The sequence below is a fragment of the Aquarana catesbeiana genome, linkage group LG05 (genome assembly GCF_042186555.1).
Source record: "Aquarana catesbeiana isolate 2022-GZ linkage group LG05, ASM4218655v1, whole genome shotgun sequence".
Classification (NCBI taxonomy): domain Eukaryota; kingdom Metazoa; phylum Chordata; class Amphibia; order Anura; family Ranidae; genus Aquarana; species Aquarana catesbeiana.
The window spans coordinates 301,684,847-301,699,833 of record NC_133328.1 but is presented as its reverse complement, the minus strand read 5'-3'; the positions used below and the strand labels follow the sequence as shown (position 1 = coordinate 301,699,833).

At 43.4% G+C, this 14,987-nt stretch overlaps 1 protein-coding gene across 1 annotated transcript in view; it reads left to right on the top strand.

The window, feature by feature from the left end:
• NFX1 (nuclear transcription factor, X-box binding 1) overlaps nt 1-14,987 on the top strand; it is a 193,673-nt gene that overhangs the window by 58,348 nt on the left and 120,338 nt on the right. The window contains exon 7 of the mRNA XM_073630822.1: nt 9,750-9,889. Coding sequence (XP_073486923.1) covers nt 9,750-9,889 — 140 coding nt within the window. The remainder of the gene's footprint in view (nt 1-9,749; nt 9,890-14,987) is intronic.

Sequence of the window (14,987 nt, the reverse complement as noted above, 5' to 3'; positions counted from 1 at the left end):
TACATTTTTGGTAAACTCATTCAGTGAAACCAAGCTCTGCAAACTGAGATGACATTCACTGCATTGATGCATTCACAGTAACCATGAGATGAAACAAGTTTCAGGAATATTCCTTTATCCCATTGCTTTGCAAATCTATTTTCATTACAAACTGTATGATTGTTCGAAGAGAAATGCATCTGTACCCCACTCTAAGTGTGAGGAAGGGCAAGCAGTAAAAATGAGTGAAACCTTCTAAGCAGCTTATAAACCTTGGGATTTTTCTGCACATAGCTTGAAGTGCTTTATTTCTCCCTTGAGGAACAAAATGGCATTGGGTCGTAAAAGAAACCCAGTTTGGAAATATTTTCTAATCTGACAGTTTATTATTCTAAATAGAATCTGTAATACTTGCAAACAAAATGAAAGTTTCCTGACTACCAGGAAGAATGAGTCCTTAAATTTTAAAGAACACCTGTCATTTCAGATCCATCATGGCAGGCATCCACCTCACCTGCTGCCACCACGTCTAGTACCTTGTAGTGTCATTGCCGCATCACCAGCCATTCCAATAAAGTGAATGGGACTGTTGGTGAGTCAACAGCGGGTCAGAGGAGGAGCCGCTGTGGGACAGAGATGACAGTTGCTCTTTTAAAAATTATGATTTTAGTCGAGTTGATTTAAAGTGGAGTTCCACCCACTTTTACAACTCTTCAGCATCCCTCACTAAACTGTGCACTGTAAACAAATTGGATATTTTTTAATTTTTTTCTCAGCACCTACTGTATATCTGCTGTATTCATTTTTCACTTCCTCCTCCCTGGCCGCGGCCCATCGCATCATTTCCTGTTTGCAATGCATTCTGGAAAGGGGCGGCAACTTCCTCTGAAACTGCCATTGCTATGGAAACCTGACCTGAAACCTATTACACTGCTTGTGCTGCACTGAGCATGTGCGAGATCTGCAAGGATGAGATCCAGGAAGAAATACAGTCTGGCTTCAGATGTCCACACTTAAGATGGCCACGGCCTGCTGTAAGTTTATAAAATAACAAACTACTGCTATAAACTAACAAAACAGACCTTAGTTTACAGACTAACTTTACTATAATACATTAAGTCTGTGTATTATAGGGGTATTTTTATTTAAAAAGTATAATTTCGACCGGAACACCACTTTAAATCAAGCCTTTTTACTAGTGATTTAAATCCTGATTTTAAATCGTCCTTGATTTAAAGGGATTGTAAAGGCAGAAGTTTTTTATCCTAATGCATTCTGTGCATTAAGATAAAGCCTTCTGTGTGCAGCAGCCCCCCTAATACTTACCCGAGGTCCCTCTGTCCAGCGATGTCCATGAGTGTCTCAGCTGTCTGAGATTCTCCCTCCTGATTGGCTCAGACACAGCAGCGGTGCCGTTGGCTGACGCTGCTGTCATAGTCAGCTCACCAATTAGAGAATAGAGGGGTCGGGGCATAGTCAGGGTTCTGTGTCTGAATGGACACCGGGAACTGTGACTTGGCTCAGGTGCCCCCACAGCAAGCCGCTTGCTGTGGGGGCACTGAACAGGAGGGAGGGGCCAGGAGCACAGAAGAGGGGGTAATTGGGGGTATAAAGTTTAAAATTTACTCTCAAACAATCGGTAATTCAGAGCATGCAATGCCAGTTCAGAAACGCCGCCGTGGCATGCATTCCAAGGACTGGATGTGACATTACCGGAAGTCCCCACCTAACATGTTTCACCCCTCCCACAGGGCGTCTTCAGAATCCCAAAAATCTGTATTACTCCACAATAGAGAGGAGATAACACTTTGGTATAAGGTGCACCGCCAGAATCTAGGACACTGAATTTTCTCAGTTGGTATCCATTAATGATCTTAACTTAAAGTGGTTGTAAATCCATTGTGTGTTTGTTTTTTTGTTTTATTTTAACAAAAAAAAAAAAAAAAAAAAAAGCACTGCGTTTCAGTTGTGCTGGCCTCTTAGAAGCATCCAAGTTTGTCTCTTGCATGGCAGTCTCTGATGGTTCAATGGTATTGCACAGAGCAGTCCCTTACCTCCTCTTCTGGGGTGCCCCGCTGGCGCTGTACACTCCTCCTCTCCTGCATACACCCCCCATAGTGGGTGCTATCCTTTTAGCAGGGCTGCAGGAGGGGAAAGGAGTTCCTGTGCTGTCGGCATACAATAGCGAAGCGGGGGAGATCCCTACATCCACTTTGCATATGTAAGTTGCAAGACACAGCAATTGTCATTCAAAGTGTGACAGTACTGAGAGATGAAAAATGCCCTTGGGCTGGAAGAGAGTAAAACAGTCTGGTCCTCCAGTGGTTAAACACATCCTCTACATTGGGAGTCATCAACCTGTAGATCACAGGCAGGTGACTGGTAGGTCAGTCTGGGCTTGCTGACACACCATCCCAGAGCATCCGAGTACAATGCAGAGTGACTATTTTTAAAGTTGAAGCTGTAGTAAGAAGCAAGAGCCACGTAAGCTGATGTCTCCTCTGTAGTGCTGGCTCCTGTCCCATGCGGAGTGATGCCAACTGCACTCCACCTCTTATCCCAGCTAGCGGTCTCTAGAGTGGTGCCATCAGCAGGAAAGAAAGAAGAGCTATTCAGGTCATTGTGAAGCAATACACAGGGCGGAATAGTATAGGGCTGCTTTCACACTGATGTGCTTCAGTTTACTCACACTGTGGGTGCAGTGTATCTGCAGGTTTGCTGCTCTTGGTCATAGACTTCTATTATATCCAGCGGGTTTGGTGCACTTTCTGAATGCAGGAGATTTGGTGCGCTTTCAGAAAGTGCACCACACCTACAGGATATAGTGGAAGTCTATGGCAACATGTAGCTAAACCAGGAAAGTCGCAGATGCACTGCACACGTGCTGCAGGTAAACCGAAGCACATCAATGTGGTAGCAGCCTTATAGGGGGATTGTGACACGGTAGTATGGCAATTAGAGGTTTAAATCAGGTGTGAGGAAGCAACATGGTACCCGGTAATCTTTGCTTTCCCCCATGTTTTTCAGGTAGATCTCCACCTCTTTAAGGTTGCCTACCCCTGCTTTACATATTTAAGCAATGCATAAAAGTAGTCATAGGCTTTACAAGTCCCATTTACAATTTGCTGGTTTCTGCGTAGGATGGGAATTATTCTTCCTTTTTTTCCTATCTCCCAGAAATATTTTTTTTTAACTGTATCTATCCATTTTCCTTTGAAGGATATAGAGAAAAGAGAAGGCAGGAGTCTAACATTGCACCCCCACCCCCCCATCCTGTGGCTCTTGGGTGCATAGTCAGACTCCTGTACACTCTCCCCCCAGATTTCTTTTCCCCTACCTCTGTACTAGCGTACCATTCGAAAGCTGGAGGAAGTGTGAATAAGCTGTGAAGGTGCTCATCACAGCCCTCTTAGTCAATTGAGAACTGCAAGCCATCTGCCACGGTGGTTGCTACTAAGGCCTCGTTCACATGGGGTGTACTAAAGTGTGCGTCCCTTGAGGGCCATGTGGAGGGCTGTGTTTAGCCACACAGGAATGTGCAGGTGTTGCATACCTGTATAGGCAGGCCCAGTCATGTCAAGCAAGCATATCTGCAAGGACAGATTTGACATCTGTGTGGGTGTAGGTGCATGGCCTCATACGCAGACAGCGTGAGTTCAGGGACATGCACCCACACGGATATTAAGTTGGCAGCAATGGCTGTGTCAATGCAACCACTATGTCCCAATTGACATGAATGGGAATGCCTGCACAGAACACCTGTGCATTCCCATGCAACCGCTGTGCCCCAGTTGACACCAAGTGGGATTGCCTGCATGGGGATGCATGGAACACCTGTGTATCCCTGTGCGCCTAACTTATCTTGGCTTATTCAACTATTCAACTTTTTAGGACGTGGCTCCCATGCAGTTGCCCGCGGGAGAAGCAGAGGAGGCAACCCGGCAATTGGTTCGGAGCCACAGGGGATTGGTGTTGGGGGAGAGGGAGAATCAATTCTAGTGGATGATAGGAGCAGTATAGGAAGGTGCCGGAAGGGGGGGGCACATTTTAGCAGCTAGTGGCAGGGATCTGGAGGGGAAGCAGGGGAAGAAAGAGCAGAGAAATGGCGGTGGTTCAGTGAAGTTGACCATGAGCTTTATAGCAGGAGGAAGAATGCCAGGTCTGTACAGTGTATGGACCTGGCCAGCTGGAAGTGGTGCTGTGGGTCTGTATGTTGTATGGACCTGGCAGCGAAAAGGTCAAAACCTCAGGTGAAGTCAGCCTGGTGTTATGAAGAATACCATGTACCAAAAACAGAATATACAGTGCCTTGAAAAAGTATTCACACCCCTTGAAATTTTCCACATTTTGTCATGTTACAACCAAAAATGTAAATGTATTTAATGTGATAGACCAACACAAAGTGGCACATAATTGTGAAGTGTTAGGAAAATGATATAAAGTTTTCATCATTTTTTTTACAAATAAATATGAAATGTAAAAAGTGTGACATGCATTTGTATTCAGCCCGCTTTACTCTGATACCCCTAACTAAAATCTAGTGGAATCAATTGCCTTCAGAAGTCACCTAATTATTAAATAGAGTCCACATGTGTGTAATTTAATATCAGTATAAATACAGCTATTCTGTGAAGAGGTTTGGTAGAGAACCTTTAGCCCGGGTTCACACTATACCAGGCTGCGGATCGCACAGGAGCGCTGTGCGTCCCTGTTCCCCGTTTCAGGGACGAATCAGGGACGATTCTACGCCTGAATTCGGCCCTGAAATGGAGCCAAAGATGCACAGCGTTTTTGTGCAGTGTGCTTCGCAACCGCCCTGGAGATATGTGACCCGGCTCCATAGGGAGCCAGTCACATTCTCCTACTATGCGAATAAGATGTGGGGAAACGCACATCTAATTCGCATAGGTGTGAACCCGGGCTTAGTGAACAAACGGCATCAGGAAAGGCCAAGGAACACACCAGACAGGTCAGGGATGAAGTTGTGGAGAAGTTTAAAGCAGGGTTGGCTTATAAAGAAAAAAAAAAATCCCAAGCTTTGAACTGTTCAATCCATCATCCGAAAATGGAAAGAGTATGGCACAACTGCAAAGTTACCAAGACATGGCTGTCCACCTAAGCTGACAGGCCAGGCAAGGAGAGCATTAATCAGACAAGCAGCCAAGATGCCCATGGTAACTCTGGAGGAGCTGCAGAGATCCACATATCAGGTGGAAGAATCTGTCCACAGGACAACTATTAGCCATGCACTCCACAAGTCTGACCTTTATGGAAGAGTGGCAAGAAGGAAGCCATTGTTGAAAGAAAGCCATAAGATGTCCCCTTTGTAGTTTGTGAGAAGCCATATGGGGGACACAGCAAACATGTGGAAGAAGGTGCTCTGGTCAGATGAGATCAAAATTTAATGGTATGGCAGAAAACTAACACTGCACATCACCCTGAACACACCATCTACACCATGAAACATGATGGCAGCATCATGTTGTGGGGATGATTTTCTTCAGCAGGGAAGCTGGTCAGAGTTGATTGGAAGTTGTATTGAGCCAAATACAGGGCAATCTTAGAAAAAAACCTGTTAGAATCTGCAAAAGACTTGACTGGGGCGGAGGTTCCCCTTCCAGCAGGACAACTCCCCTAAACATAAAGCCAGAGCTATAATGTAATGGTTTAGATCAAAGCATATTCATGTGTTAGAATGGCCCAGTCAAAGTCCAGACCTAAATCAAATTGAGAATCTGTGGCAAGACTTGAAAATTGCTTTTCACAGACGCTCCCCATCCAATCTGACAGAGCTTGAGCTAATTTGCAAAAAAGAATGGGAATGAGCAAAACTTTCACTCTGTGAAAAGCTGGTAGAGACATCCCCCGCAAAAAAAATGCAGCTGTAATTGCAGTGAAAGGTGGTTCTACAAAGTACTGACTCAGAGGTGTTGAAGACAAATGCATGCCACACTTTTCACCTATTTCTGTGTTAATTTGGAAAAACATTTATCATTTGCCTTCCACTTCACAATTATGTACCACTTTGTATTGGTCTATCACATAAAATCCCAATAAAATACATTTACGTTTTTGGCTATAACATGACAAAATGTGGAAAATTTCAAGGGGTATGAATACTTTTTCAAGGCACTGTAAGTTTCATGTTTCTAACAGATGTCGACTTACTCACAATTGTATATGGATATTGAATTGTCTGATATAAACCCCTTTTGGACCTGAACAGTTCTTCAGTTTAGCTTTACACCTACTGATTTTATTGTAACATAATAATGTTTCAGGACAAACCAAGGTTTTCTTTCATCAGTATTGTGTTTAAAAAATTTCCTTTTCTATACTGTCTCTAAAAGCAAAAATCCATAACTAAATGAAAAAAAATACTAATTTTCTAGTTTGATCAGTGTTTGGTTTTAAAACCTCTGGTTACTGTAGATAGTGCAAATTTTATTTACTCTGGAATTAAATGACCCCCAAATTAAACAGGAAGATAGTCCTGCGCTGTGTTTAAAGTGTCATTGCTTGGGATTTGGTGTATCTGGGAAGGTTTTTGGGTTTTTGTCATCCCCCTCTCCTGTGTGAAAGGTAAGTAGTATTCTCTTTTCTTTGCTTCATTGCTTTTTCTTTTTTTAAATCTGCGATTTTAATTATTTAAAATTGGTGTATCTTGCTTTTTTTTTTTTGGTATACAAAAGAAGTTAAACAAGGACATTCAGTCCAATCACATAACAGAAGCATGACAACATGTTCGCTATACAGATGACCAATGGCTTTTGGCAATCAATTGCATGGATATAAGAACAGAAAAATGTTTCCTTCAGATACCTAATAGACCAGGATGACATTATACCCCCTGAGTAGTCAGAATAATAAGATGCCAGGGGGTTAATATTACCAGCTCACTGACAAAACTGTAATACAAATCTTCACTGTAAAGTGATTTCCATCATAATACAAGGCTAGCTTCACACTTATGCAGGTGCCGGAATATGTATAAATCACACTCGTTCATGCACCTGCAGGCAACGCGCACTGCTCTTTTGGCAGACTGATTAATTCTTGATGGCACCCCAAAGCATCTAAAAACACTGCATCGATCAGACATCAGCTGCAACAATTGGCCAATGAGTCTCAGGGCCAGTTCACACTACATGCAGTCCAGTGCATTTTTTTTCTGCAATAAAACAGCATTGAAAGTAGGTTATATGGTTTTCAATGGCATAGTTCACATTGCTTACAGTGCAGTGCTTGCAGTTCCAGAAAAAAAAGTAGAACATGCTGAATTTTTCCTGCACTGGACTGTACTGGAATGCTGTAAAACGCACCGGATTGCACCTAAATGCTCTGAAACGCACATGTTCTTATTTAAGGTTAAGATAAGAGGGGTAATAAAATACACTAGAATGCATCAGAAACATGCATGCAGAAAAGCATTTGAAACGCATCCAGACTGCCTTTCTATAGTGTGAACCGGTCCTCAGAACGCTTGAGTATGACGAGCAATCGTCCATGCAGCCCCCCAAGAACAAGTATGTCTCTTTAATTTGTCATAATCTGTTATGACTAACTGTTCAAGATGCATAAGGCTACTTTCACATTGGGGCGGCGTTGGCGGTAAAGTGCCGCTAGTTTTAGCGGCTCTTTACCGTTGTTATAGCGGCGGTTTTCGGCCGCTAGCGGGGAGCTTTTAACCCCCGCTAGTGGCACGAATAAAGGGTTAAAAGTGCCCCCGAAAAGCAGCGCTGCCCTCGATTTCAATGGCAGAGGCGGTGGAGGAGCGGTGTTTACACCGCACCGGCTCCACCCCAAAGATGCTGCTTGCAGGACTTTTTTTTTTTTTCCTGTCCTGCAAGCACACCACCCCAGTGTGAAAGCACTCAGGCTTTCACACTGGGGTGGCTTGAGAGGCACTTTTCAGGCGCTATGTTTAGCGCAAAAAAAAAACTCCTGAAAAGCACCCCAGTGTGAAAGGGGTCTAAATGTATCTAATTCAGTAACTCATTCAGCTAGGGAGAGTATCTGTGATGATTGCCAGTGTCAGGGGATGACCACTCTGGCAGTAGTGATAAAGTAGCATAAGACCTAATTTCTTACTCAACAAAATAACCAAAAAATAAAGTGAATTTAATGTAACTATGTTGGATACATATGACTAAAGTAAATGACAATTTGTATTGTTAATAACTTTCATTTTTTTTTTTTTTACAAAAGTAGCATAAGACTTCTTTCCTAATATATCTGATTGTGCCAGGAATAGTAGACAATAAGGTAACCATGGGGTTATTTGGTGTTACAGTACCTGTCACCTTAGCATAAATCTGTATGATGTGAACCCCAAATTATTTGATAGGAGGATATTCCCACCATAAGTGTGTTATATTTCCAAATGCTGTTTGGCATCACCAGCAACTATCAAGCCATGAGGGGTAAGGGGTATGGCGGATACTTGGGCACCTGTACTAGCTGGTAAGAAGTTTGTTGCATAACATTTGAGAAAGTAAAAAAGGGCCTTTTCCCAATATTCTTGATTTATTGGGTTCATACCTTGCTTTTTATTTGCCACTTTGAATTTCTGAGGATATTTAAAAATAAATTTTTTTTCCCGAATTGTGTATTTTTATTCTGACTCTTCAGAAAGTTGGTTAAAGGATAAGTTCACCTTTGGGAACATGTTACATGTTCCACCTGTTCCACCCCACTCCTGCAGCGTCTTCCCGATCTGCTGCATCTAGTTCTTCCCCCACTTGCTGTCACTATTTAAAAAATAAATTAAAAAATGCTGCCAAGCGGGGCTCCGCCTGCCTGGCCGTGTCATTCATTCAGAGTTCCATGAATGGGAAACTACAAGTACCAACAGCCTTTGCGGCTGTCTGCTTGTAGTTCTTAATGAACTACCAGTGCGCTGTTGAGCATTCTAGGTGGTTCATTGTCTCTTCCTATCAGTGTATCTGAATGCCTGTACAACGTACAAGCAGACACACTGACAGATCTGCAGGAGTCCTACATGGCAGATCAAGGTTGAAATGCTTTCCAGGCAAATGGCAAAACAATTAATAAATACCCCCCTTTTTTTTTCTCTGTAAAAAGATGTGTATTTATTTACTTTTTTTTTAAAAAAGGTGAACTTATCCTTTTTATTTACAAATTATAATAAAAAAATAAGTACTTGTGAGTTTGCTGGAACTAACGCTATCAGCTAAGCACACAGAACAACACGGGGGACCCTGTTTGTCATTTCAAAATGACAGTCCTTCCCAATTTATTCCCTGTGCTTCCTACACCCAAAAAACAAAAATGAATACTTTTCAGCTTACCAGTAGTTGGATGTGGAGGCTGCATTTGGTTTTCTTTTTCACCTGGTGATCCTGCAAGTAACACACTTTCTGTGCTTTCCTTTTATCTATGGAGAACCAGGTTGTCATCCTAGGACAGGAAGTACGGTATGTTAGACTGCAAAAAGCGTCAACCTCTTATCTCCATAACAAAGCAGGGATATGTTCTGTAGTTAAGAACATGAGACTGCTTGAGATAACCTTGCATAAAACACAGGAATGGACTTAATTGGTGTTCATTATTATAGTTTCCATACGCTTTTTATTTTTTTGGTGTACATTGTGTACTCAAAATACACAACAGGTAAATACAAATGAATACATCCGTTACATGGTGCAGTTTGTGGAAGTATTTCTAATTTGCTTGGGGAAAAAAATAGATCAGATATTTTCAGCTCTAATCTAACAGCAGCTCTTCTAATAAGTGTGTCCTCCTTTCAGCCAGTCCGTTCGCTGTGGGCAGTCTTCAACCTTGCACTGTGCAAATGTTTGTGGAAATCCGTTGAACTGTGGGGAGCACAGCTGCAATCAGGTGTGCCATGCTGGGAAATGCCAGCCATGCCAACAAGTTATACATCAAGGTAAGAACCTTAGTCTGCTTTTCTGAAATCCCCTTTTATATTTTTCCATGAACAAAGAAATGCCAAGCGTATACCAAGTGATTTTATTCTGCTTTTATCTTGTAATTATTGACTGAAATCATATACTACTACGTGTTATTACTTTGAGTACCATCAAATAAAAGTTAATTGTTTTAATTTTTTTTCTGCATAATGTAACCATTTCATATATTTCTAATTAAGACGTTTCTATGGCAGCAGAACATTTAAAAGCATGTAACTCTTTTATTAGTCATTATTGTGTCAATTTTTTTTAACATGTGTAAAGAATCTGCTTCATACAAAGGAGTTTCTTTTATCCCTATGGTATTTATATGCTAATCTGTATCTTCTTAAACTTTGACCATTTACATTCCAACTATTAAAGACCATCCCACTTTATATTTAATGTTTGACATAAATGCTGAAATTCATAGAAATTGTATACTGTATGCCCAAATTTGGATACAATCTGTTAGGTCTGGAGATTGATGTATGTGGTGCATTCACCCTGCAGCAAACCCAAACTTCCTTTTGGGAAATTTGCTGTTGGCTTGTTGGCTCTGTTAGCCTGTTTACCCCCAAGATAATAAAAAGGAGTTTCCCGTGTCTGTTGTATACATTAACCTTCTCACTGGTAGGATTTGGGTGTGCTTGTTTATGCTCCTGGTGGTTAGCTGAGACATTGTTTGACCAATCAAATTGTTTTCTTACGAGTCACCACCCTCTGATTTTCTATGGGTAGCTTTAAAGTGGTAGTAAAGGCTAAAGGTTTTTTACCCTTATGCATTCTGTGCAGCAGGCTCCCAAACACTTACCTGAGCCCCATCGCGATCCAGCGATGTGCACAAGAGCCTCGGCTCTCCGGGGACCCTTCCCCCCTCATTGGCTGAAACCGCAGGGGGAGCTATTGGCTCCTGCTGCTGTCAATCGCAGCCAGTGAGGATAGAAAGGGGCGGGGCCGAGCCATGGCTCTGTGAGTGAATGGACGCACAGAGCAGCAGCTTGGGAGCGAGCCTGCTCAGGGGCCCCATAGTAAGCTTCTTGTTCTGGTGGCAGGGGACCCAAGAAAAGGAGAATCGGGTTTGCGCTGTCCAAAACCAACGCAAAGAGCGGGTACATTTTTTGTTATTAGAAAAAAAAATTTTTTTCTTTAATAACACTGCTGCGAACAACGATGAACCATAGGCAATAGTCTAAATCCAAAAATGAAATGCTGAGAAGAGTACATTTCTGCTCTCTCCTCCTATCAAAATGTTACTTGTCTGTATATTTGCATGTAGTGAACATGATTTATTTGAGAGTGCTGCTGTTTCTTTCCCAGTTGTAGTGTTGCTGTATAGGGGATTTTCAAGAGGCCGATATTAAAGGGCAAGTTCACCTTTTACAAAAAATGAAAAGGTGAACTAACCGAAATATCCCGGCCACCCCTCCAGAGCCTGCTGCACATAGCAGCTGTGATGCCCCGTGCCACCGGTGTAGTGGTCTGTACACTGCAATACACAGCCCCAGAGTGGGTATCAATCATAATACTTGCAATGGCAATCACTCGTTGGTCAGCGCATCCATATGACTATGCTGACCAGTGAGAAGCGCTTCTTTCTTCTGGGACATCATTTGAGAAGAAGTTTCTCATTGGTCAGCACGGTCATAGGGCAGTGGTGACCAATGAGTGCTTGTCATCGTGAGCATTAAGATGGTTACGCGCTCCGGGGCTGTGTATTGTGATGTATAGTGTACAGACCACTACACTGGCATCACAAAGCATCACGGCCACTATGTGCAGTAGGGTGTAGAGGACGTGACCAAGATATATTTGGAGTTGATTCACCCTATTCATTTTTCATGAAGAGGGGCGCTTGAAGTCAATTCCAGGTACTTATGCTAGTGACATTTTAAAGGCCATCTCGGGGCAAACAAAAAAAATAACTTGTTAAGGCAAAGTATTACTGGCCAAAGTCTGCTGTCCATTTCCATTGCCAGTGGTGTTTCCAGGTGTAGGGGACCAGTAATCCAATGCTGCAAATGTACATGCAGCAAACGGTCCCTGATGGCCCCTCTGTGCTAACGTCATAGATTTGATACCGCTTCTGGATCCTGAGAGGACCCCAACACTTGACAGTGAATAGGAAGTGTCCACGTGGACACTTGAGGATGGAAACCTCTAACAATCTAATTAAAAAAAAAAATATATATATTACACACTGTCACAAAAGCGAGTACACCCCTCACATTTTTGTAAAAATTTGTATTATATCTTTTCATGTGACAACACTGAAGAAATGAGTTTGCTCTACAATGTAAAGTAATCAGTGGACAGCATGTATAACAGTGTAAATTTGCTGTCCCCTCAAAATGACTCAACACACAGCCATTAATGTCTAAACCGCTGGCAATAAAAGTGAGTACACCCCTAACCCCGAGTGCTTTTACACTAAAGCCGTGTGCTTGTGGGACGTTAGAAAAAGTCCTGCAAGCAGCATCTTTGGGGCGGTTTAGTGCCCCTCTAGCGGCTGAAAAGCGGAGCTAAAACTAGAGGAGCTTTACCGCCGATGCCTTCACCGCCCCAGTGTGAAAGTCGCCTAAGTGAAAATGTCCAAATTGGGCCCAATTAGCCATTTCCCCTCCCCAGTGTCATGTGACTCATTTAGTGTTGCAAGGTTTCAGGTGTAAATGGGGAGCAGGTTTATTAAATTTTGGTGTTATCGCTCTCACTATCTCATACTGGTCACTGGAAGTTCAACATGGCACCTCATGGCAAAGAACTCTGAGGATCTGAAAAAAAGAATTGTTGCTCTACCTAAAGATGGCCTAGGCCAGTGATGACGAACCTTGGCACCCCAGATGTTTTGCAACTACATTTCCCATGATGCTCCACTACATTGCAGAGTGCATGGCCATCATGGGAAATATAGTTCTAAAACATCTGGGGTGCCAAGGTTCGCCATCACTGGCCTAGGCTATAAGAAGATTGCCAAGACCCTGAAACTGAGCAGCAGCATGGTGGCCAAGACCATACAGCGGTTTAACAGGACAGGTTCCACTCAGAGCAGGCCTCGCCATGGTCGACCAAAGCAGTTGAGTGCACGTGCTCAGCGTCATATCCAGGGGTTGTCTTTGGGAAAAAGACGTATGAGTGCTGGCAGCATTGCTTCAGAAGTTGAAGGGGTGGGGGTCAGCCTGTCAGTGCTCAGACCATACACCGCGCACTGCATCAAATTGGTCTGCATGGCTCTCGTCCCAGAAGGAAGCCTTTTCTAAAGAAGATGCACAAGAAAGCCCGCAGTTTGCTGAAGACACGCAGACTAAAGACTGGAACCATGTCCTGTGGTCTGATGAGACCAAGATAAACTTATTTGCTTCAGATGGTGTCAAGCATGTGTGGTGGCAACCAGGTGAGTACAAAGACAAGTGTGTCTTTCCTACATTCAAGCATGGTGGTGGGAGTGTCATGGTCTGAGGCTGCATGAGTGCTGCCGGCACTGGGGAGCTACAGTTCATTGAGAGAACCATGAATGCCAACATGTACTGTGACATACTGATGCAAAGCATGATTCCCCCCCCCCCCCCCCCCCCTTCGGAGACTTGGCTGCAGGGCAGTATTCCAACATAACGACCCCAAACACACCTCTAAGATGACCACTGCCTTGCTAAAAAAAGCTGAGGGTAAAAGTGATGGATTGGCCAATCATGTCTCCAGACTTAAACCCTGTTGAGCATCTGTGGGGCATCCTCAAATGGAAGGTGGAGGAGCGCAAAGTCTCTAACATCCACCAGCTCTGTGATGTCCTCATGGAGGAGTGGAAGAAGACTATGGTGGCAACCTGTAAAGCTCTGGTGAACTCAATGCTCAAGAGGGTTAAGGCAGTGCTGGAAAATAATGGTGGCCACACAAAATATTGACACTTTGGGTGCAATTTGGACATTTTCACTTAGGGGTGTACTCAATTTTGTTGCCAGCGGTTTAGACATTAATGGTTGTGTGAGGTTTTTTTAAGGGGACAGCAAATTTACACTGTTTTTTATACAAGCTGTATGCTCACTACTTTACATTGTAGCAAAGTGTCATTTCTTCATTGTTGTCACATGAAAAGATATAATAAAATATTTACAAAAACGTGAGGGGTGTACTCACTTTTGTGAGATACTGTATATGGGTGGCAGGCAGCAGCTTAGAGAGGGGTTATAAAAAAGCGTTTAACTCTTTTTAGTCAGTAGATTTCTTTCTCCTAGGTCAGTGGTTCTAAACCTGGGGGTCGAATGATGATTTGCCAGGGGTCACCGAATCCTGGGCTGTTCCTGAAGCCCACACCGCTCTCCCAGCCTTTTTTTCGGCCACCCAGTAGGGCTGTCCCTGGTGCCTGTGGCCGCCCAGCTGGGCTGTTCCTGGAGCCCGCGGCCGCCCAGTCAGCCTCTTCGCCGCCGCCCATTCAATTCACGGGATGGCTGGGGGACAGAAACTAGAGGTCAGCTGACTGGTCAGGAATGTGAAGTGGGAGCATCTGGAGAAGACTCTATCTCCTGATTTTGGCATAGTTGTCACTGCTATGAGACACCACAAAGTCTGAGACACAGTGAGTAACACTACCTGGGATTATAGTTGCCATTAAAAGTCCCCACTACAGTTCTCAGATCAGCAGGTGACCTTGATCAAGAGCACCTAATTTGGCTGATTACAACTCCCCACCAGCACTGCCACTCATCCCATCTCCCCCCCCCCCAAGAAGTAAGAGAAGGAATAAAAAGAGAATACATGGAAGGGAGAGGAAAAGAGGGTGAGGAACAAAGAAAAAGGGAGAGAAAGAATAAGAGAAAGAACAAGAAAGACAGCTAGAGAGAGGGATAGGGGAAAAAAAACAAGAAATTAGGATAGAGCAAGATAAAAGGGAAAGAAAGGAGAACAAAGAGAGTAGTATATTCTAAAATGCACCATAAGCGGTTTTAATACTGTGGAAGGGACTCGGGGAGCGCTAAATGTCCGTGGGTTAGGGGTGCAAATGACTTGTCTTGCCTTGGGTGATGACAACCCACACTACGCAAATCATTTTACTGTTAGGGGTCCCCACAGCTTTGGAAATTT